The 24516-nt window shown below is 35.3% G+C and overlaps 1 protein-coding gene across 10 annotated transcripts in view; it reads left to right on the forward strand.

Annotated features, from left to right (window-relative positions):
- CCDC91 (coiled-coil domain containing 91) overlaps positions 1-24516 on the forward strand; it is a 432308-nt gene that overhangs the window by 142182 nt on the left and 265610 nt on the right. For 8 of the 10 annotated variants that reach the window (XM_023738058.1, XM_023738055.1, XM_023738059.1 and 5 more), the window contains 3 exons: positions 6773-6933; positions 8114-8317; positions 9706-9810. In XM_023738058.1, the coding sequence (XP_023593826.1) occupies positions 6773-6933; positions 8114-8317; positions 9706-9810 (470 nt within the window). Of the gene's footprint in view, positions 1-5454; positions 5544-6772; positions 6934-8113; positions 8318-9705; positions 9811-24516 lie in introns of all 10 variants that reach the window. The other 2 variants (XM_004383609.3, XM_023738061.1) reach the window with 1 other exon arrangement.

Consider the following 24516-nt stretch of genomic DNA (forward strand, 5'->3'; position numbering starts at 1 on the left):
CAGTTGTGCTGCTATTCTCACTTTAGATGAAGGTTTACAGAACAAAATAGTTTCTTATTAAACAGTTAGTACACATATTGCCCTATGACAATGGTTAAGAACCCCACTACATGTCATCACTGTCCTTACTCAACCTTGAGTTCCCTATCATGAGCTTTTCTGTCCCCTTCTGCCTTCTAGTCCTTGTGCCTGGACTGCTGTGCCTCATTAGTCCCGTTTTGTTTTATGGGGCTGTCCAATCCATGGCTGAACAGTGAACCTTGGAAGTGACTTCACCACTGAGCTGAAAGGGTGTCTGGGGCCCATACTCTTGGGGTTTCTCCAGTCTCTTTTAGGCCAGTAAATTTGGGCTTTTTTTGTGTGTGTGTTAGAATTTTGTTCTACATCCTTCTTGAGCTCTGTCCAGAACCCTCTGTTGTGATCCCTGTCAGAGAAGTCAATAGTAGTAGCCGGGCACTATCTAGCTGCGCTGGACTCAGTCTGGTGGAGGCCTTGGTAGCTGTGGTCCATTAGTCCTTTGGACTAATCTTTTCCTTGTATCCTGTTCTCTTGATTCTCCCTTGCTCCCGAAGGGGTGAGACCAGTAGAGTATCTTAGATGGCTGCTCACAGGCTTTTAAGACCCCAGACGCTGCTCACCAAGGTAGAATGTAGAACATTGTCTTTATAAGCTGTTATGACAGTTGAGCTAGATGTTCCCCAAGACCATGGTCCCCACAGCCTTCCGCCCAGCAATTTAGTCCCTCAGGGAGTTTGGATTCCTCACATTTCTTGTTAGATTTATTCCTAAGTATTTCATCTTCTTTGTTGCTATGGAAAATAGGGTTTTCTCTACTATTATATACTCCACATGGTTATTGTTTCTACATCTGAATGCTATTTATTTCCGTTAAGTGTATATCCTGCTACTTTACTGAATCTTTTTATTGTTTGAGTTCGTTTTTTTATGGATTGTCTAGGAACACAGGATAGTTTTCCTCCTTTTCCCATTTTTATTCTTCTATTTCATTTCTCTTGTCTAATCACATTGAGTCCCATGCCTTCAGTACAGTTTTAAATGGTATGGAGACAGTAGTAGGCATCCCTGTCTTGTTCTTGATTTTAGATGAAATGCCTTTAGTTTTTCCCCATTTCATAAGATGCTGGTTGTAGGACTAAGGTCTATGTATTTTATCCAGTTCAAACAGTATCCATTACTTCCTGTTTTCTTGTTTTTAACAGAAATCGGTATTCGATTTTATCAGACATTTTCAGAATCTTGGACTTTATGGTATCATTTTTTCTCTTTAAACCTATTAATGTGGAATATTGGATTAATGAATTTCTTAATAGTGAACCAACTTTGCATTCTTAGAATAAATCCTACTTGGTCATTGTATATCATTTTTTCAATAGGGTATTGGATTCTGTTTCTGAATATTTTATTTAGAACTCTTATCTCATTACTTAATAATTGGTACTGATGTCTAATTATTCTGTTTTTGTATTGCATCAGACTTAGCTATCAGTGTTATACTTACTTTATAAAAATAATGAGGAAGTTTTCTTTTATTGTCAATGCTGTGGAAAAATTTTAGAGCTTTGGGATTATCCAGTCCTTGAAGCTATGGTAGACATTCCCTTGAAATCATCTGAAACTAATAACATTATTTGTGGGGTAGTTGCTTGATAAAACTTTTTCTTTTTTTTTCCTCAGGGAAATAGAGTTAAAAAAAAATTATTTTTAGCTCTTACCAGGTCAGCTTTTGTAAACTGTATTTTTGTCGAGAATTACCCATTTTGTTTAGATTTTCAAATTTATTTACATAGAGGTCTATAGAAGAGTTTTATGGTTTTCATTTTAATTTCTTCTGTTTCAATGGTCATTTTCCCCTTGACATTTACTTTTGTGTATTGGTACTTTTTCTCTCTTATTGATTAAGTTGACTACCAGTTGTCTATTTTTAATTTTTTTAGAAATGCAGGATTTTGGTTAATTAGATCTACTTTTTTATTAACCTACCTTATTAATATGTGAGTTATCTTTATTAATTGCTTTCTTGTGTTTTTTTAGTTTACTTGTCTAGTTTATGAGCTGGAAATTTAATTAATTGATTTTTATTGATTAAACTGTTCAAGGCTATAGATTTTTTAAAAAAATTATCGCTTTAAATGTATCCCATGGATTCTAATATATAATCTTTTATTATAATTATTTCTTAGAAATTCTGTAATATTTCAACAGATGGGGGAGATTTAAGTTGTGGTTGGGTGGGTGATAGGGTAGGTGGAAAGATTCCTGGTAAAGCTTGTTTTGAACGTTGAAAAATGATAATTACAACGACAACTTCCGTTTACTGAATGTTTGCCACGTAACTGACACTGACCTAAGTAGTTATATATATATTATCTAATTTAAGCTGTATAACATCCTTTTGAGGTAGATATTTTCCCATTTTCAGAAGTGAAATCGGTGGCTTGGAGGGGTTTATTTAATTTGCAAAGACTGTATGAGCAGTTGTTCAAATTTGAATCCTTTTTTTACTCCAAAGCCTGTGGCTTTTACTTAGGCAGTAATATTGTGAGGTCACAGAGGTGTTGAACAGTATGGCATAATCAAGGAATTGTTCGTTGTTCAGTGTGACTGGAGTGAAGTTGGTACTTGGTGATATAGTTTCTGGCTGGGGAAAATAGTTCACTGATTGCAGTAAGATGGAAAACATGAAACAAAGCAGGTTTATATAAGATGATGGGTAAGTTTGATGTAACTATTGGATAGCTAATTGGATCTGCCTGGTAGGAAAGTGATATTTGGGTCTAGAGGTCTGTGGAGTAATGTGTGCTACAGATGTGAATTTGGGTGTCATTACCTTACAGGTGATAAATAATGGGTTTTGAAAGTGGTCACCTAGAACAATATGTACAGTTTGAAGATCAGAGAGTGTAGGACAATGAAACTTAAGTTGAGCAGTGAAAGAGCCTGAAAAGGAAACTAGAAAAAATAGTTACAATGTTAGAAGGAAACCTAGGAGATAGTGGTGTCACAGGCTCTAAAAAAAGGAGTTTCCAGAAAAAAGGGGGTCTTTAGTATCATGTGCTTTGAAGACGTAAAGAAAGATAACATCAGAAGTTTTTATTTGATTTAACAATAGTTGAAAAGACAATTAATATCTTAAATGACAGCCCTAGTAAAGTAATGAAGATTGAGTTGAAGAAGAAGAAAACACAGGGATTATAAACTGCTTGTTCAAGAAATTTGGCTATGAAAGGGAAAGTAATAGGGTGTTGGCAGCTAGTGGAAAGTGAGCTTCAGGGTGTCCTTCCTCCTCCCTCCTCACTTTCCTCCTTCAACCTTTCCTCCTCTTTATTTCTTTTCCTTTCTTTCTCCCCTTCTCTCTTTCTAATCTACCTACCTTCCCTCTTTTTTTTTTTTAATGATACACTTGAGCATTTAATGTTATAAGAATTTAACTAAGGGGACAGTATGACATCTTGCCTTAGAATATGACTATAAATAAGAGTGACAAAAGAAAGAAAAGCAAAAAACCCATTGCTGTTAAGTCGATTCTGTCTAACTCATGGTGACCCTATAGGACAGAGTAGAACTGCCCCATAGGATTTCCAAGGAGTAGCTGGTGGATTTGAGCTGCTGATCTTTTGGTTAGCGTCCGAGCTCTTAATTGCTGTGCCATCTTGGGCTTCAGACTCCAGAGTGACATAAAGAGATGTTTAAATGTTCAGATGTTAGATCAGAATAATACTATGAAGGGTTTCTTTTTTTTTTTTTTTTTAATCCAGGATCATAGCCACACGTAACCTTTATCCCCAGAAATAAACATACTTATTTAACAAATTTTTGTAATAACCTTTAAAGTAATAATGAAAATGATATCAACACTGTGCCAAATGCTTATATTTTAGCCAATTTAAACTTCGTCAGCAAGCGTATTCTCATTTTACAGTTGTAGAAACTGAGGCATAGGGAAATTAAGTAACTTTCCCAATATTCTACCTTAGTATGACAATATGGCTCCAGAGTCTATGCTATTAATCACAAGGCTATGTTGTCTTTCCCTACTATACTACTTGTTTTCATAACTTTACAAGTTCATGAAGAGTATTTTTCTTATAAATTGTAATTCAGAATTAGAAGATAGAATAATGGGATGTTTTAGAGAAATCTCTTTTCAGCGTATAGCATAAGATCGATCAGATCAACTTACTTCTGTTGCACTTCTTTTCTGACACCAGCTATACATGCATCAGTCACTTCTTCCTCTCATCCTAACCACCTAAAGCTAGGTCAGATCTCACAAATTAAAGGACATAGTCCTCTAGGCTGTTAAATCTGCCTAAGACCTCAGATGCCAGTGGGACACTTCGGTGTCCCCATGACATTCTCATTTCTGATCTGCTGGCTACAGATTTGGGTTTTTCTCATATCCCTTCAGGATGCCATCCATGAGCTTGGGAGTCTCCAGGGGCCCCCTCACTTCTGACCTGCTGGCTGCCACTACTCCTTTGGGTTCGATAATTTGCTACAATGACTTCATAGAACTTACAGAAAGTGTCATTTTAGGATTACAATTTTATTATAGCGAAAAGGATACAAATGAAGTGAAGCAAAAGGCGAGGTCTGGAAGGGTTCCCAACATGGAGTTTCCGTGTCCCAAAAAAGGAACGGCTACCCTCCCACATGCATCCATGTCTTTCACTAACCAGGAAGCCCGTGGAGCTTTTGTGTCCATGGCCAGTGTTAGGGTCTCATTATGTAGGCATGATTGATTGAATGATGCCTTTTCCCGTCAAGGTTGGCTGATATCACGAGGTGGTTTTCTGGTCTGGCCAGCCCCTGATCTAAGTTACCTCATTAGCATAAATATTCAGAAGCCTATAGAAAACAAAGGCATCTCAGTTACCTAGGAAATTCCGAGAGTTTAGAATTTTCAGGAATCAAGGACAAAGACCAAGTTCTTTGATAAAGTTAATAATAAATCCCAAATGGTGATCATTAGGAAAAGAAAATTCTGAAAAAGAAGTGCTAACTATAAACATCACTTCTGTTTTTTAATATTTTATTAAAGAAAGTGGCATGCCTGTGGGTAAAGCTAGAATATCATAATTATCCAGGAGTCCTGGTGGCACAAACAGTTAAGCGCTTGACAGCTAATTGAAAGGTTGGCAGTTTTTGAACCCACTCAGCGGCTCTGTGGGAGAAAGATCTGTGATCAGCTTCTGTAAATATTACAGGGAGGAGAACCCTACAGGGCAGTTCTACTCTGTCACATGAGGCCACTATAAGTCAAAATCAACTTGATGGCACACATCAACAATGGTACACAGTATCTAAAAATCACAATAGTGCTGTATAATAAACGCTTATATAAGATAATGATCCCTTAGAGAATGAATCAGGGATTGAACTATTTTTTTTAGTTTGTTAATACTTAATAGCCTTATAAATGTTTTTCTTTAGGAAAAAATGCAATTGCCATTGTGAGCTGCCTTCCAGAATTTATGGCAGAACTTCACTGACGTTGCTACCGATGCCAATGTGGAATAAAGGTCTCTATAATTTAGAAAGTCAAAACATATAAATGACTTACTGCTAAAAATGATTAACTTTTACTCTTAAAGTGTAAAACACATAAAATGCAAATTTATTTGTTTGGAAGAAACATATTTGAAAATAAAGTAATTTAAATACAGACAGTTTTTTTTTGCCCTCATCTATACTTTGTTTTATACCATGTTTGGTAATTGGCCTTTCCTTTTATGACTTTTGCATTTGAACCCTGATCACAATCTAATGATGTTTTGTTGTAAAAATAGTCACAAAATTCTGTTTTAACATTATTTTTCTGTAGAAACAATTAATTTAGCAAACTAAAATTGGCTTAATTTTAACCTGAAAATTTTTTTGTTACAAAAGAAGAACTTAACACAGAGACAATTGGATTAGTTGTTTCAAAGTAATTGTTCTTCTCCTTATTCATTTTATTGTAATAAATGTTTAATTGGTTCCGCTTGCCTGCTGGGCCATAAGGTCATTGAATGCATGGGTACATCTGTCTTGCCCCCTGCTGTCTCCTCAGTGCCTAATGAAGTGCCTGGCACTAGTAAATGCTCCCAAGAATTTTTCTTCAGTAAATGAATAGATACATATTTCAATACTTTTCTGAGTTTGAAATGTGCTTTTTCTTAAAAAAAAATTTATTGTGATGAACTATATTTAACAAAACTTTTCAACTAATTTTTACGTGTACAATTCAATGACATTAACTACATTCACTACATTGTACAATGATCACCATGTCCGTTTCAAAATTTTCTCATCACCGTTAACAAAAACTCTGTACCCATTAACCAGTACTCTCCCACTTCCCCCTCCCACATGCCTTGGTAACTGCTAATGAACTTTGGTCTCTATGCATTTGCCTATTCTGGATATTTCATATAAGTAGGATCATACAATATTTATCGTTTCTTTGTCTGACTTAGAAAATGTACTTCTTATGGCTGTGTGTTAGTACGTAAACACTGTGACATTATTAAACTGTTTTTTCTTTTTGTTTAATATGACATGGATGTATCATATTAAATTTAAAACCACTAGTTTTAGATTTTAGATAACAGTCTCTGAGGAATAGGCAGAGAATACTCAGTTTTATTCTCAGGACTTTTACTTCCCTTACCTTTTCCCTTTCCTTTCCTCTCCTCTCCTCTCTTCCCTTCAGCCTACCCTCTCTCTGTTTTCTCCTTAGTAATTTTATGCTTTTTTTGTTCTCTGTTAGTGTCTGGAGTCCACCTTTCCCCAGCTTCTCCTGAGATTGTGCTGGACAACGACCACTCTTTGCCGTCTGTTGGCTGCCTCTCTTCTGATCCCATAGTTTCATCACCCGAGAATACACATGCAGACAACAGCATTGTCGGTCAGACTGTTCCAAAAGCACAGGTAAAGTCAAGAATATTTTTAAAGGATGTTTTCATATTTAAAAAAATAGTGTGCAGATTCAGTTACAGCTTTGTGATTTTTCTTTTTAAAACCTATGGCATGGCTATTGATATACTATTGATAAGCATTTTTATTTTTCTAAAATAAGTATTTCTGCAATAGCTATTCTAGTTTTCAGATTAATACCTAGAATTAAAAAGAAAGATATTCTTTGTTTTTGGCACAATTTGCAAGATATTTAATTATCTATAGTTATCAAAATATGGTTGGGATATCTCATTTATTAAAGTTGACTTAGCTTGCATTTCAAATCTTGAACTTCAAAAGGGAAAATAATTTTAAAGAGGAATGGCTATTTCTCTTTTTAGGGAATCTTACAATATGTCTTAAAGTGTTGGAGCATCCATTTCAATTATAGAGTAAAAACCAAAAAGACACAGCAGTTCATGGGATTTATTCATTTAAATATTTATTGACTGTTCTTCAGGAACTGTTATCTAAAATCTAAAACTAGTGTTAAATTTAATATGACCATGTCCATGTCATATTAAACAAAAATAAAAAACAGTTTAATAATGTTGAAGTGTTTACATACTAACACATTGTCATAAGAAGGACAATTCCTAAGTCAGACACAAAAGGACAAATTCTATATGATCCTACTTATATGAATAGGTAGGTGCTAGGTGCTAGAGTTACTTCAGATTTCCAAAGTGCTGTACACATTCTTGAGTCACCCGTTATCTTTGCTAGAAAGTGATGATCAATTAGGGGTCATTGATAAATTTCAAATTCTGACTTACAGTTTAAAATATAAAGAGATTTTCTCTGTGTGTGTAAAATCAAGAACTGGTACCAGATGTATCCATACCTTATTACATAGTTTCAGTCATGAGAAAAAGCTTAAGTTTTTTAGTGCTATGCTAGAAAGATCATAAATGGTTTAGACTGTAAAATAGAGGAAACTTTGTTTCTTCCTGTAAAGATCAGGTTGTAACAGTTTGAGGTCTTCTGTTGATTTACTTGAAGAGTAAAATAATTTCGGAACCTTTGCTGCAACTTAATTTCCAAATGTGGTTTCTGGTGCCCTTTGGATGTTTTCGTTATTGGTACAGTGTAAACTTTCCCGTCTTGTTTTCTTTTTCTTTTTTCTTTTTCTTTTTTTCTTAATGTGGTTTAGATTCAACAATCAACACACACTCATTTGGATATCTCACTTTTTCCACTGGGTTTAACTGATGAGAAAAGTAATGGAACAATTGCGCTTGTGGATGATTCTGAGAATCCTGGAGCCAATGTATCAAACATACAGCTTCAGCAAAAAATTTCAAGTCTGGAGATTAAACTCAAAGTTTCTGAAGAAGAAAAACAGAGAATTAAAAAGGTATGCTTATATTTGCCTAAAAAATACATATTTGAATTGCATATACTGGGAATTTGATACAATTCCAAACTCTGATTAAAATCTCATCAGAGGAAGAAGATATTGTCTTACCTTACCCCTACATTTAAATTAGTCACATGAGTTTATCACTTGGAAAAGCCTTTGATAAGCAGTCTTCAGTCTTATACATGTACTTTTTTATGCACTAAAATGAGATTTATTTTTATGCAAGATGTTCAGACAGAAATAGATGTGACGTATTTGAGAAATAATAAGTACTATTAGCTATTCCCGTTGTCCTTCCTAAAGCAGAAAAATATGCAATAGATATATGTTCGAATTGGAGGGGGAAGGTGATCTTCAGACCTCTAAAGGGACCTTCAGAACAACAAAATTAGAAAATGATTTTTTTCCTCTACTGCATGATATAATTAACTGGATCAGTTTAGTGCTATTAAAATAACACATGTACTTTAAAAAGATAAGAACAGTTTTTATTAAATTTTGTTAGATTTTCTAACTAATAATTACCTTTCTAGTTTTTTTATCATTTAGATTTTGAAAGCAGGTAGTATTGTACTTCCTGTGCTGATTACCCATTGCCGTCAAGTTGATTCTGGCTCATAGCGACCCTATGGGACAGAGTAGATCCGCTCCATAGAATTTCCAAGGAGCAGCTAGTGGATTCGAACCGCCGACCGATTTGGTTAGCAGTTGTAGCGCGACATAGCTCTTAACCACGCTACCAGGGCTCAAACCAAACCCACTGCCATCAAGTCAGTTCTGACTCATTAGTGACCCCATAGGGTTTCCAAAGCTGTAAATCTCTAGGGAAGCAGACTGCCACATCTTTCTCCCATGGAGCCACTGGTGGTTTCTAATCACTGACCTTTCAGTTAGTAGTTGGTTTCTTAAACCACTACGACACCAGGGATTCTTATGCAGATTAGAAGTATTGTAATAATGGCTTCCCCTCTTTGTGGAATTTAAAGCACTGAGATGTGAGGCATCCTGGGATATTTGACTGGAGCCTTAGATTTACAGCTGTTTTAGTAAATTAATTGTTAATACTCTCATTTCTCTTCTCTGTAAGTATATCTAAAAGAAGACCTTAGTAAGTTTATAAAATGTATGTGTAGAGATTATATTGATTGAAATTAATGAAATGCTCGTATCCACTTATTGGAGTAATTTTAGTATTATCTCAGTGTTTTGATGTTAGTCTAGAAATCAGAGTGAAGCATAAAATCTGTAATATTGTTGGACTTTAAACCATATTTCCTGTGGTTTCTTTTTCTGCCAAGTATTTTCTGGTATATTTAATGATAAATGAAATATATTTTATGCCATTAAATATTACTAAGTTTGTGCTTGGATTTTTCTTTTAGGATGTAGAAGCATTAATGGACAAGCATAGTATCTTAGAAAAAGGCTTCCTAAAAGAAAAAGAGCAAGAAGCCATTTCTTTTCAAGATAGATACAAAGAACTTCAGGTAAGCCCAGTGAAATTAAAATGTAGACCTTTTGATCAGGCATTTAGTATAATTTCTAAAAGTCCTCGGTTCCCTTTCTTTGCTTTGCATTTCCCCTAGCGCTTATTCTCACTTGATATCTTATTTTGATTTGCTTATTATTTGTCTCCCCTGCTGCCCCACCACCTGAGTTAAGCTTCATGAGATTGGGGCCTTTACTACTTCTTGCCTAGAGCAGTACCTGGCATGTAGTAAGTGCTTAATGAATATCATTGAATGACTGACTGAATGGATAAGTACACTAATTACATTGTGTATGTCCATACTTACCAACTCTATACTTGAAATTATGGTGCTTATTAAAAGGCACAGAACTGAATATTGAGAGAAATTTGTGTTATTTTTGTTTCCATTGAGTGACTTATTCTGGATTCTTCAACGAAACGTTTACCTTTGCAAATTCAGTTTTTCCATATGTTAATGGGAATAATAGCACACCTGAGAGACCATGAAGGATCTGGCATATAGCACTTTGAACTTTTTATTTTAAAGACCAATATGAATGCCAAGTGACATTATCATTATTGTCTTACTGCTTTTATTATTAATAGCAATAATCTAAGAGTGATGAGTTGCATCTTCAAAACTAGTATTCAATTTGAAAAGCTCTTCTTACCAGAAATTGCCAAAGAAAACTTTTTTCAGATGATTTTACTTTAGTACCAGTGGACCTCTTTTTTCAGCAGATGGATAAAAGAGTAAACTAATTTATGGAATATTTTGTCATCTTTGTTAAATAAGTGTTATGAAAATGTAGGAGGTCTCGTAGCCAAATTGAACTCAAAAGCAGACTTGCTTTTTAATTAATGTGCCTCTGCATCATTTCTGAGGAAGCATTTCTTTTGTTATAGTTTCGCAGGCCTTTGAGGTTCTGTTCTTTTTTTTTCTCTTTTTATTGCGTTTTTTCTCTGTTGTTCAGATGGGGTAGTAATTTATATTGTTCGTCTTATAGTTCACCTATTTTATAGTCTAGCTAATCGTTTTCTTATTTCGGTTGTCTTTTTCATTTCTAAAATTATCATTTAGTTTTTCACTGTATCTTCTATTTTTTTATTTGTTTCAGGCATATTTATAATTACTTAATTAAATAGAACATATTTATATTTTTTTTCACTGTATCTTTCTATTTTTTTATTTGTTTCAGGCATATTTATAATTACTTGTTGAAGCATTTTTATGATTGTTGCTTTTTAAAATCCTTATCTGATTATTCTAATATTGGTGTCATCTCTGTGTTACTGTCTGTTGATGGTCTTTTCTCATTCAAGTTGAGATTTTCCTGATTCTTATTATGAGGAGTGATTTTTAATGGTATCTTAGGCATTTTGGGTATTTGGTATGACATCTTCGATCTCATTTAGATCTTGTAGGCTTCTTCTAATACTGCACTGGTTGGGGAAAGGAGAGTGCCACTTTGTTATCTCAGGTGGGGTGAAATTCCAAATTTCCCACTCAACTCCCTTTGATACCTTGGGGAAGAGGGGTACCTTGTTACTGCTGGGAGGAGGCAGGATTTTAGGCTCCCCATATGCCTTCACTAACATCACTCTTGCTGCGAGGAGGAGAGGTGCCTTTTTATGTTCTCCATGTACCTGTACTGTTAACATTGGGTTAGGGGAGGGCTTGTTGCCTCTGGATGGTGCTAAAAGTTCTGGCTTCCTACTCCACCTCCTCTGACACAGGAAGGGAGGGGGACTGACCCTCCTTAACTCTGAGTAGGAGTAAAAGTTCTGGTTCCCTGCTTAGTTTTCTCTGATAGCAACTCAGGGGGCAGCCAAGAGCACCTCTTACAGCTGGGTGAGGGTGGTCCTCTAAGGCTCCGCACTTGATGTTTGCTGAGAGGAGAGGGGATGTGTCCATGGTTTTTTCCATGGTATTTGGCTGGCATAGGTCATTTATTGTCTAAAACTTTTCTGTTTTGCTAGGTTGCTTCTTTTCTTATCCTTTGGCTAGAGGAAGAATGCTTTTCTTGGATTTTTTGTGTCTGTGCCCTTTGGCATTTCCAGGTTTCTGGGTCTTCCAGTACCCAGTTGGGATATATGAGACAGAAAGAAGATTCACAGAACTCTCTGCTGTTTCATTCATCAGACATTCCATGTCTGAAGGTGATGTGCCTTCTCTCTGCTTTTCGGTATCTTTTTATATTTGTTTTAAATATAATGTCCAGGCCTTTTAGCTGTATTTTATGAGGAAAACAGGGAGGAAAATGCGTTTCTTCCGTTTTGGACTTGAAGTGGAGTAAAAGAGTACGTTTTTCATTTTCAGTGTTCTTTGTTTAGCTACATCTGGAAATTGATTTCAGACTTAAAATACATTAATTTAAAACATGTAATTTCGAGTTATTTATTTTAGGAAAAAACTGTTCAAGCAATCATTACTCATGGAGTCTCTGTGGATGGAGGAGGAATAAAAATATGGATATCTCAAAATGGGAGATAATCCATAAATATTTAAATCTCTTGTTTACCTTTGAAAGTTTGTGCATACTTATGTGTGTATTGTTGTTCTTAGAAGCCATCAAGTTCTGACTCATAGTGACCCTACAGGACAGAGTAGAACTGCCCCATAGGGTTTCCAAGGAGTGGCTAGTGGATTTGAACTGCTGACCTTTTGGTTAGCAGACAGGCTTTTAACCACTGTGCCACCAGGGCTCCTATGTGTGTGTTAGACATTTTCAAAATGTATTTTCAACAAAAATATTAAATTGTATAGATTTGATTCACCCTCTGACCTCCTTTCTAGAATCTGTTTCTCTCTGGGGTTGTAGGCTTCATTCAAACTGGTACAAAGTTAGTTCTGCCTAATAATTTCTTGGGAATAGGAGATGTGATTAAATTTGTGTCAAAGAAGGCCACAGTTTGCTAAATACATATAGGATGAAATATTAGCGAGGGCTTATACTGGTCAGTACTTAGTGATTATATTAAATTTCTTGCATGGGAATATGATTTGCCAATCATCCCTCAAATCTTTGAAAGTAAATATATTTATCGTATATTTTATGTAGAATATGACAATCCATATATTTTTTATATTAAGATATCTAACATACAGGTTTTCTGGTATTTGTGGAGCTTAATGAAATAGAAAAAGTTTTCTGCTGCGTATGATTACAGAGATGATGTATTTGTGGTTGCCTCTCTATGCTATCCTAAATAAAGCAAAATTTGTAAGAATATAAAATAATACTGACAAGAGTAAATTAAATTACCTGAGAAGCTTTTTTTCTTAAGAAATATTAATTCACTCTATATTTATAAAAATAGTATTTTTGTGGAAAATGGGGACAATACAGAAAAAGAAGAGAGAAGAAAGTGAAAATTATACCTGTTCCCCTTGAAAACCCCAGTATTTTCACCTGATTTCAAAATGTAGGACCTTGAAATTTCAATTTTGTGAAGAAATCTACCTCCACTTAGACCAGTGTTGGGTGTGCCTTTGTCAAGATTTTAGTCTGCCTAGAGAAAGAGTAATTAATAAATGGAATGTTTTAAACAAACTCTTTTTTTTCTTAACACTCCACGTTGAACTGCTACAGAAAATTCTCGCTGTGTTGTTTTATGCGATATGGTCTAATTACCAGGATAGGTGGAGTGGTGTGAATGTGCCCATAACAGAAGGAAATAACGAATACTGTGAACTCTACAGTACAAATGAGGGCGTGCACTACCTCTCCTTTTCCTTTTCTGTCCAGGGTGTGTAGCCTAACCAGAGGAAGAAAAATGAGTCAGGCCACATTTGTCAGAGATAGCTATTTAAAGGACTTTTATGACACTTCATTAGAGAACTCCTCATTTTAGTACAACTTGGGCTACAAACCCTTTTGTCTTCTTTCTCTGACTCCCATAGCAGGTTGGTCAGCACCTGTGACCAGCACTAAGTAAGGAAACTTGGCAGCTTATCAGATCCCACATGTTATAATGCTGCCACATTAAAAAAAAAAAAAAATAATAACAGAAACAGGTGATTATTAAGTTGTCATCTCTGACAGTTGTCAGTGCTGATAGCTATGGCTAGTTTTGGGAATTTTCTGGTTAATGCTTTTAAAGACTAGGCTTGTCCTTCCAAATACCATTTCCTACGAAATGCCTCCTGGTCACAGTAGCTTGATTATTCTGCTTGGGAATTTAAATAAAAAATGAGAAAACAATGTTTCAGAGGATCTGCCAGTTACCACCTGTGTTCTCTTGCTAATGTCACAACTTATATGACTTAAGTGTTAATAGATATCATTGTTAATATTTTTGTATATTATTTTAAAATGGAAAATAGTCAGGTATTGGACATTTGGCCCCCTGGCCAGATACTACTGTTCTAATTGTGCTTTATGACATTTGGTTAAGGGTAGATAAGAGCTTGATAACCGTGAACATTTAATTTGAAGACCTGGTATGAATTGCATAGTAACTGAAAATGTAGTTTGCAGTCCTACTTAGGAGTGGAGAATGCTGAAGGAAATTCTAATTAATCACAGCCTAAAGATATTACATTTATTCACCTATCTTTAAGTATGATTAATTATACTTTGAAGAGAAGAAGTAGAATCAAAGGAGAATAAAGAAGATTTTGTGTTTTGGTTGGGCTCAAATATTTGTGACTTTCTTTTAGTACTTACTATATTTTAGATTGGATTAGATATTGTGAAAAGAATAAATTTCAGTTGTTAGGAAAGCTGTTCCCTTCATCTTATAAAGGGAAAGTCACTATGAATGGGCAGTCCTTGTGAGATACACCCAAATGTTTTTATTTCTTATTCCAAAGCTAATTGAATGAATTACCAAGTCTGTAAGTTAAATAATACTTAGGAGACCTCTTTGCCAAACTGTATTGGAACTATAAGCACTGTCATAATAGGCATTTACATTGATTAAAGCAGCAAGCTTTTGTATTCTAGAAAAGTTTATCAAAGCAAACTGGTAGAATTATTTATATAAAAAACAACAACATATTGAGAGTTTGAATATGTTTCACTTAACGTGTTCGTGTTATACGTTTCTTAAAAATGAGACTGCTTTAGTTTCCTAGAGTTGCCATAACAAAATACCACAAAGTGGTGGCTTTAAAGACAGAAACTTGTTTTCTCACAGTTCTGGAGGTTAGAAGTTCAAATTTAGTTTGGTGGCAGATTCACGTACTCTGTCTGTCCTTTCTTGAGGAATATGCTTCCTTGTCTCTTTTAGGTTCTGCTAAACCCATTACCGTCAAGTCATTTCTGAATCTTGGCAAGCCCACGTTTCAATTAGAACTGCACTCCATAGGTTTTTCAATGTCTGTAATCTTATGGAAGTAGATTGCCAGGTCTTTTCTCAGGTTGATGCCTGTGAATCTCTGAATGTGACAAGCTTTTGTCCTTATCAATTAAAAAAAAAAAGCACTGTCATAAAAAAACTTTTTTAAGCAACAATAACAATGTACATAGTTATGTAAGAACAAAATAATTCATTGCAGCATTGTTATTAACAATAACAGATTGGAGACAGTCTAAATGACCATCATTGGGGCCACTTATGTAAATTATGACATGTGGTATTCAGTGGAATACCATACTGGTGTAAAAGAAGAACAAGAAAACTGTAATTATATGGAATGATTCTATTGATGATATATTGTTAAGGGAAATGATTAAGGTGCAGAACATTTTGCATAGTTTGTATAACAAATGCAACCATCTGTATAACAAAGGTAAAAAAAATTAAGAATATATGTTAAAAAATATGTTTTCTTATATATATGTAGATCTTCTCTGTGTGTATTTAGACAGCACTGGTGGCCTACAGGGAGAGGAATTGAAAGGCTGGGAGACAGGGCAGGAGGGAGTGTTTGTAACTGTTGCATTTTTTTGTATTATGTAACATGCAAATACTAATCTAAACAAACATAGATCAATAAAACTAAAATTAAATGTAAATAAAAATACAGTGCAGACTTTCTTCCACTTACCAGTGTGTGGTCGTTAAAATCCTTTCAATTTGAATAATGAGACTATTATTCAAATTTATGCACCAACCACTAGTGCCAAAGATGAAGAAATTGAAGATTTTTACCAATTTCTGCAATCTGAAATTGATCAAACATGCAATCAGGATGCATTGATAATTACTGGTGATTGGAATGGGAAAGTTGAAAACAAAGAAGGATCAGTAGCTGGAAAATATAGTCTTGGTGGTAGAAACGATGCTGGAAATTGCATGATAGAATTCTGCAAGAACAATGACATATTCATTGGAAATACCTTGTTCAAACAGCATAAATGGTGATTAGACACGTGGACCTCCCCAGATAGAAAACACAGGAATCAAATCAACTACATCTGTGGAAAGAGATGTTGGAGAAGCTCAGTTTTATCAGTCAGAACAAGGCCAGGGGCAGACTGAGGAACAGACCATCAGTTGCTCATATGCAAGTTCAAGCTGAAGCTGAAGAAAATTAAAACAAGTCCACAAGAGCCAGAATATGACCTTGAGTATATCCCACCTGAATTTAGAGACCATCTCAAGAGTAGATTTGATGCATTGAACACTAATGACTGAAGATCCGACAAGTTGTGGGATGATGTCAAGAAAATCATACATGAAGAAAGCAAAAGGTCATTAAAAAGACAGGAAAGAACTACTGCAACAGACCTCTTTAAAGTGTTAAAAAAGTAAAGATGCAATTCTTTCAGCAGTCTGTGGTGTATTATTATTCTTCACCAACATCACAACTCAAAGGCATCAATTCTTCAGTCTTACTTACTCATTGTCCAGTTTTTCCATGCATATTATGCGATTGAAAATAGCTTGGGTCAGGCACCCCTTAGTCCTTAAAGTGACATCTTTACATTTTTAACACTTCAAAGAGGTCTTTTGAAGCAGATTTGCCCAATGCAATGCGTCATTTGATTCCTTGACTGCTGCTTTCATGGGTGTTGATTGTGGATCCAAGTAAAATGAAATTCTTGATGACTTCAATCTTTTCTCCATTTATTGTGATGTTGCTTATTGGTCCAGCTGTGAGGATTTTTTTTTCTTTATGTTGTGGTGTAATCCATACTAGAGCCTGTTGTCTTTGATCTGCATCGGTAAGTGCTTCAAGTCTTCTTCCCTTTCATCAAGCAAGGTTGTGTCATCTGCATCACACAGGTTGTTAATGTGTCTTCCTTCAATCATGATGCCTTGTTCTTCTTCGTATAGTCCGGCTTTCAGATTATTTGCTCGGCATATAGATTGAATAAGTATGGTGAAAGGATACAACACTGACGTACACCTTTCCTGACTTTAAACCGCACAGTATCCTCTTGTTCTGTTGGAACGACTGCCTTTTGAGCCGTGTACAAGTTCCTCATGAACACAATTAAGTGTTCTGGAATTTCCATTCTTCATAACGTTATCCATAATTTGTTATGATCCAGACAGTCAAATGTCTTTGCCTAGTCAATAAAACACAAGTAAACATCTTTCTCGTATTCTCTGCTGTCGGCCAGGATGCATCTGACAACAGCAATGATATCCCTCGTTCCAGTAACAGTAGTAATGAGAAAATTGACCTTTTAGACTAAAAAAAAAAACAGCCCAGATTGGGGCCATTTTTCAGAACTGGCTATATAAGTCTAGTTTATTTTGGAATTGCATGCTGGCTGATATCTTGAAGACATTATGTGAAAATTAACTTGTCATTTTATTCATCAAAACTAAATTAGAGAATTTTAAATTTACTGGCAGAATACCATCTTCAATTTTAAAAGATAATGGGCCATTGTGAGAATGTTTTTCCCCCCTCGTACAGTATTCATCATCCACAAAAGTAGTCATTTAATGTGTTTGCTAATACGTCTTCAAATTTAAGATGGCATGGATTTTTAAGGCAGATCATTACTTTAATAACAGGTTTTGAGGAGAAAGAAAAGACAACATTAAATCTATGTTTCAGGATATCCTAATTGCAGAAATGTTAAAAAGTAATATAATATGCATCTTAGCTTTGATTTAGTAAGTAAAATGAGTTTATTTGTTCCAAACATTTTTTAGTGAGTTTAGAATTTGTAAACAGTTTTGTTAGAGATATAAAATGTTTTTAAAATAAAAAAAATCAAATACACTGTTTTGGTGAGTTTAATGAAGATACTTCAAATATTTCAGAAAGTAGAACACAAAGTCTTTCTCCTTTAAAATTTAAAAATCGTTTTTCAATTTAAATGAATTAACCTCAAGAAAGAGAAGATTTTTTGCAGAAGAAAATGCCAAAGATAGGTTGAGTCCACGTTGAATTCAGGTACCTAAACTCTCAGCTTGACTCTGCATAGAATCTCTTCAGCAGGCATGTGTTACGTCTGTAGATTCACTTGATCTTGAAATATTTATTCATTCATAATCGTGATTCAAGGCAGGATGCTAATTTCATAGCAATATTTTCTTTAAAAGTTGGATAATATATGACCTCTTGTGGTCTATGCTCATTCTAAGGTTTATCAGAACACATTTCAGAAATGGTATAGAATTGCAATTTTGATACATAATTCTATGATGTGGAGTCTAATCTTTAGCTTGTCTTATATGATTAAATAACTTCTTAAATTGTCTTTTCAGTAACATATAATTTGGTAAAATATGATTTAAATGTTTACTTACAGTCATTCCATGTGCTTAAGATGTTTTATAAGTATATTGATCACTTTGGAGGTTATGATTTATCTTCTGTATTAGATTGTAAAGCTCACATGGAACATCCTTAGAGTGGACATAGAGTTTTTGTATTCAGCAAATGTTTTTGAGTAAGTTCTTAGGGATAGATTTTTTTTTCATTGTGCATAATGGCATTGCCACAAAATAGGAAAACATAAACTTATAATGTGGTTAAGCCTCATTCTCATTCAGTGGTGAGGCAAACCTGTTATTTTTGAATACTGTAGTTTACAGTCTCAAGGGATATATTAACTGTATTTGCCTACTTATCTGAGGTCAGATTTCTGACCTCAACCATTCTAGAACAAAGCCACAGACCTCAACAGTAAATGAAAAGACTGGTTTAAAACAAATTCTCATAAAATCTATACACTTTGTTTGGTAGCTAAGTCATGGAGCCGTGGTTCGGCTCTCAGTCAAACGTTTGAGTGTAATGTAAAGAGAAAGGATGAATTTGCACTCAGTAGCCAGAAATAAATGGTGAGAAAGGGTAAGACCTGAAGTTTGTAAATCTGGGAACATTTTGGGCAGAGTTAGATTTTCCCAGGGCCCATGTTTTCTATGTATTTATTTGATAGGTTTTGAATTTCGGACTTTTGTCAGGTAGATACATATATATAGTATGGAAAGAAGTGACTTAAGGGATATTTAAGTAGCTCTGGTGGTGCAGTGGTTAAGCACTCGGCTGCTAACCAAAAAGTCAGCAGTTCGAACTCACCGGTGGCTCTGTGGGAGAGAAGACCAGGCTATGTGCTCCCTTAAAGATCACAGCCTAGGAAACCCTATGAGGCAGTTCTACTCTGTCCTATTACAGGGTCATTATGAGTTGGAATCAGTTCAGCGGCACACAACAACAACAACAATGACAAAGGATATTTGCTCTGTGTTGATAAGTAAGTTTTGAAAAGCTGTACACTCTGGTCTTTAAGTAGACATTATCCTGAGGGAGAAAGGATAATGAAGGGTTTGAGTGAAGAAGCAGGGAATCTACTATCTAAAACCCTTTGACAATTCAGAGAATAGTTGCCTGAGTCCCTAGCTTTGGAAAGATGTTTATGTAGAATAAATGCTTTTTGAGTATTTTGGGATTGGTTTAGTGTGTTCATTGCTGCTTTATCTTCATTATTTAGCTCTCAACTGAAAGGCCACTTTCTGAGACAGCCTTTTTCTGACTTCTTTGGCTAAAGTAGTTCCTTCTTCCCCCATCCCACTCCTTACTTTCCTTGTACTACTTAGCAGAATCTTACCTGTGTATATATTTATTGTTTGGCTATTCCCTCTTTCTCCTAGAATGTAAATTCCCTGAGGAAAACATTTTGTTATTTAGCCATTATTTTATCAGATCCTACAATAGTGCTTCACATATCAAAAATACATGTTTATTGGTTATTTGATTAAAGTGGATGGTTTGTTAGCATATAAATGTTTTATATTTAAAGCTGTAGTGTACTTCATCATCCATTTAACATGCCCTATTAATCCATCTCTGTACAATTTATTGTTGTTGTTGTTAGGTGCCATCGAGTTGTTTCCAACTCATAGCAACCCTATACATCACAGAATGAAACACTACCCGGTCCTGCGCCATGTTCACAATCGTTGTTATGCTTGAGCCCATTACTGCAGCCATTGTGTCAATCCATCTCATTGAAGGTCTTCCTCTTTTTTGCTGACCCTGTACTTTACCAAGCATGATGTCCTTCTTCAGGGACTGATCCCTCCTGACAACACATCCCCATGTGTCTGTCAGTTTGTTGTACTGTGGGGGCTTGTGTGTTGCTATGATGCTGGAAGCTATGCCACTGGTGTTCAGATACCAGCAGGGTCACCCATGGTGGACAGGTTTCAGCTCAGCTTCCAGACTAAGACAGACTAGGAAGAAGGACCTGGCAGTCTACTTCTGAAAGGAATTAGCCAGTGAAAACCTTATGAATAGCAGTGGAACATTGTCTGATATAGTGCCGGAAGATGAGCATCTCAGGTTGGAAGGCACTCAAAAGACAACTGGGGAAGAGCTGCCTCGTCAAAGTAGAGTTGACCTTAATGACGTGGATAGAGTCAAGCTTTCGGGACCTTCATTTGCTGATGTGGCACGACTCCAAATGAGAAGAAACAGCTGTAAACATCCATTAATAATCGGAACGTGGAATGTATGAAGTGTGAATCTAGGAAAATTGAAAATCGTCAAAAGTGAAATGGAACGCATAAACATCAATATCCTAGACATTAGTGAGCTGAAGTGGACTGGTATTGGCCATTTTGAATTAGACAATCATATGGTCTACCTGCCGGGAATGACAGCTTGAAGGGGAATGGTGTTACAGTCATTGTCCAAACGAACATTTCAAGATCTATCCTGAAGTACAATGCTGTTAGTGATAAGATAATATCCATACACCTACAAGGAAGACCAGTTAATATGACTGTTATTCAAATTTATGTACCAACCACTAAGGTCAAAGATGAAGAAATTGAAGATTTTTACCAACTTCTGCAGTCTGAAATAGATCAAACATGTAATCAGGATGCATTGATAATTACTGGTGATTGGAATGCGAAAGTTGGAAACAAGAAGGATCTGTAGTTGGAAAATATGGCCTTGGTGATAGAAATGATGCTGGAGATCACATGATAGAATTTTGCAAGACCAATGACTTCTTCATTGCAAGTACCTTTTTTCACCAACATAAACAGTGACTATACACATGGACCTTGCCAGATGGAATACACAGGAATCAAATTGACTGCATCTGTGGAAAGAGACTATGGAGAAGCTCAATATCATCAGTCAGAACAAGGCCAGGGGTCAACTGCTTAACAGACCATCAGTTGCTCATATGCAAGTTAAAGAGCCAAAGTATGACCTTGAGTGTATCCACCTGAATTTAGAGACCATCTCAAGAATAGATTTGACGCGTTGAACGCTAATGAGCAAAGAAGACCAGATGAGTTGTGGAATGACATCAAGGACATCATCCATGAAGAAAGCAAGAGGTCATTAAAAAGACAAGAAACAAAGAAAAGACCAGAATGGATGTCAGAAGAGACTCTGAAACGTGATCTTGAACGTCAAGTAGCTAAAGCAAAAGGAAGAAATGAAGTAAAAGAACTGAACAGAAGATTTCAAAGGGCGGCTCAAGAAGACAATTTATTAGGATTCAACTTTTAAAAATATATAAGTAAGATAGTTTAGTTCATGTTGTTGTTGTTAGCTGCTGTTGAGTTGTTTCCTGACTCATGATGACCCTACGCACAACGGAAAGAAATGCTGCCCAGTCTTGAGTCATCCCCGTTTTTGTTGTGGATTGCACCATTTTGATCTGTAGGGTTTTCACTGACTGATTTTAGGAAGTAAATTGCCAAGTCTTTTTTTCCTAGTCCTTCTTAATCTGGCAACTCCACTGAAACGTGTTCAGTATCATAGCCACATGTAACCCTCCACTGACAAATGGGCGGTGGCTACACATGGGTTGCACTGTCCAGGAAGTGAACTCAGTTCTCCCACATGGAAGATAAGAATTCTACCAGTGAACTAGTAGTGCCCTCTTAGTTCACATTATAATGCTAATAAGGGAATTTGCAGCTTTTGGAGGAGGTTTTTTTTGTGGTATAAGTGTTAGAAAATGTACATTTTCTATTTATATCCTATTAAATACCACATTCTAAGAAAATACTAAATTTGGTTTCAGCTGTAGATACAGAGTAGAGAACTTCAATAATGAAAACTAGGTGAAAATGTGTTACCTACTCCATCTGCACCTAAATTTACTAGCTGCCAGATATTTTCACAAGTTACAGCAGTGTCTGAAATCAGAGTGGCCTGAAACCTGCAGGACATGAAAAAGGCAGCCTTCAATGGCAAACACTCATCTGCTGTTTGCTTCATAGGAATGTATGCATGTGGCGGCAGCTTCAGTCCTGCTTCTGCTTTAAGACTTTACCAAGGACCTCACACATTTTTAACATCTTGACTTTTCTTTTGATTTCAGTTTCATTAAACCTTTCTGCCTGTCATTTCAGACATTTTTCCTGTTTGGTTTTTGAAGTCTCTCTTTTTTTGTTACAATTTTTTCGTTAAGTAATATACTTCCTAGATACTTTCTTATTTAGTGTGTATGTTTTATACATGTATCTAAATATACCTTCTCTTCCTTCCTTATTTTTTCTTCTGTTTTATAAATTTTCTCTTGCACTTTTTCTTACAACTTGTAATTTTTACAGCAGTACAGTCTAGTAAAAAATTCAAAGATTATAGAAATCTGTAATTCAGAAAAATGAAAGCTGCCCATAGTTTCACATTTTACAGGTAACAGCTTTAAGACAGATGCTATCAAACTGTCTCTGAGAACACTGTACCAGTTTGCACTTTCACTGAGAAATAAATGAGTGTCTTTTTCCCACATCCTTGCCTGTACTGTGTATTACCAGTCTTTTTAGTATTTGCAAGTTGGAGAAGTAATAAATATTTCTTACTGTTTTAATTTTTATGTTCTTATTAGTATGTTTGAACTTTTTTTTATATGTCTATTGATCATTGCCATTTCTTCTCTTAGTTTCCTGTATTTCTCCTTTGTCTGTTTTTTTAAAAAATTCTGTTCATCTTATTTTTAATTATAAACCAACCGGTTGCTTCTGAGTATATTCCAACTTACGGTGACCCCATGTGTATGAGAGTAGAACTGTGCTCCGTAGAGTTTTCGGTGGCTAACTTTTCAGAAGTAAGATCACCAGGCCTTTCTTCCAAGGTGCCTCTGGGTGGACTCAAACCTTCAATCTTTTGGTTAGTAGTTGTGTGCGTTAACTGTTTGCATTATCATGGGACTTCAAACCAGTTGCTGTTGAGTTGATTCTGACTCATGGCAGCTATACAAAAGAAAAAAAAAAACCCATCGCCCTCGAGTCGATTCTGACTCATAGTGACCCTATACGACAGAGTAGAACTACCCCAGAGGGTTTCCAAGGAGCGGCTTGTGGATTTGAACTGCTAACATTTTGGTTAGCTCTGAATGCTTAACCATTGTGCCACCAGGGCTCCATGGCAACTGTAGGAACCTCTATATATTAGAGGATTTTTTTTTTGATTCATTTTTTTATGTTGTGTCTTGTGCTATAGTGACTACAAAAGTAATTTAATCTATTATGTATGAATTTCAGGTTAGAATATATTTAGCCATGTTTTATACCAGTTAAGTTTTAGTTCTTGTTTTTATATTTAATTTTGATCCCTCTGGACTTTGTATTCAAAGAATAAGGTAGGGTCCAGTGAGTCCTTTTTCCCAAATGTCTCACTTGTTGCCCTGACAGTATTTATAGAATGATCCCTCTTTCCCCTCGTTATTTGGAATGCACCTTTGCCATATACTAAATTTTCACATGTACTTGGATATATTCTGGACTTAATTTTCATTTTTGTTGATAAATGTCTGTTCCTGTAATGATACCAGCTACATTATTTTAATTATTTTTGTTTTTTTGCAGAGTTAATTAATTTTGCTATACTTCCTTTTCTTGGCTCTTCTTGTCTTTTATTCTTCCAGTTAGATTTTATAATCATTTAATCAAAGTAAAAAATAAAAGACCCTGTTGATATTATGATATAAATTTTGTTAAATTCTTACTTTATATATGGAAAGTCAACATATTCCCCATATTTAATCTTTCTCCAGATATTCTAGATTCTTTAAATATCCCTCACTTGAGTTTTATAGTTTTCTTCTTAAAGCTCTTGGACACTTAATGTTAACTTGTTCTAGAAATCTTAAGGGTTTTTGCTTCCTTCACATGTAGTAATATACCAGTTATTTAGAAATCAAATTTCCTTAAATGTTAACCTCCCAGACTGAAAGTCAGGGGAAAGTCTTTTGAGCACATAAAATTGCTGTCAGTTTTGTACCTAAATTCAGTGCAACAAACTAGGACACGTGTATTCTGCCGGAATATATCAGGCAGGCAATTAAGATAGAAACATAATTTCGTTGGCATGATTAATGAATGAATGTAAGCAATT

This window comes from Trichechus manatus, unplaced genomic scaffold (assembly GCF_000243295.1).
Source record: "Trichechus manatus latirostris isolate Lorelei unplaced genomic scaffold, TriManLat1.0 scaffold00112, whole genome shotgun sequence".
NCBI lineage: Eukaryota > Metazoa > Chordata > Mammalia > Sirenia > Trichechidae > Trichechus > Trichechus manatus.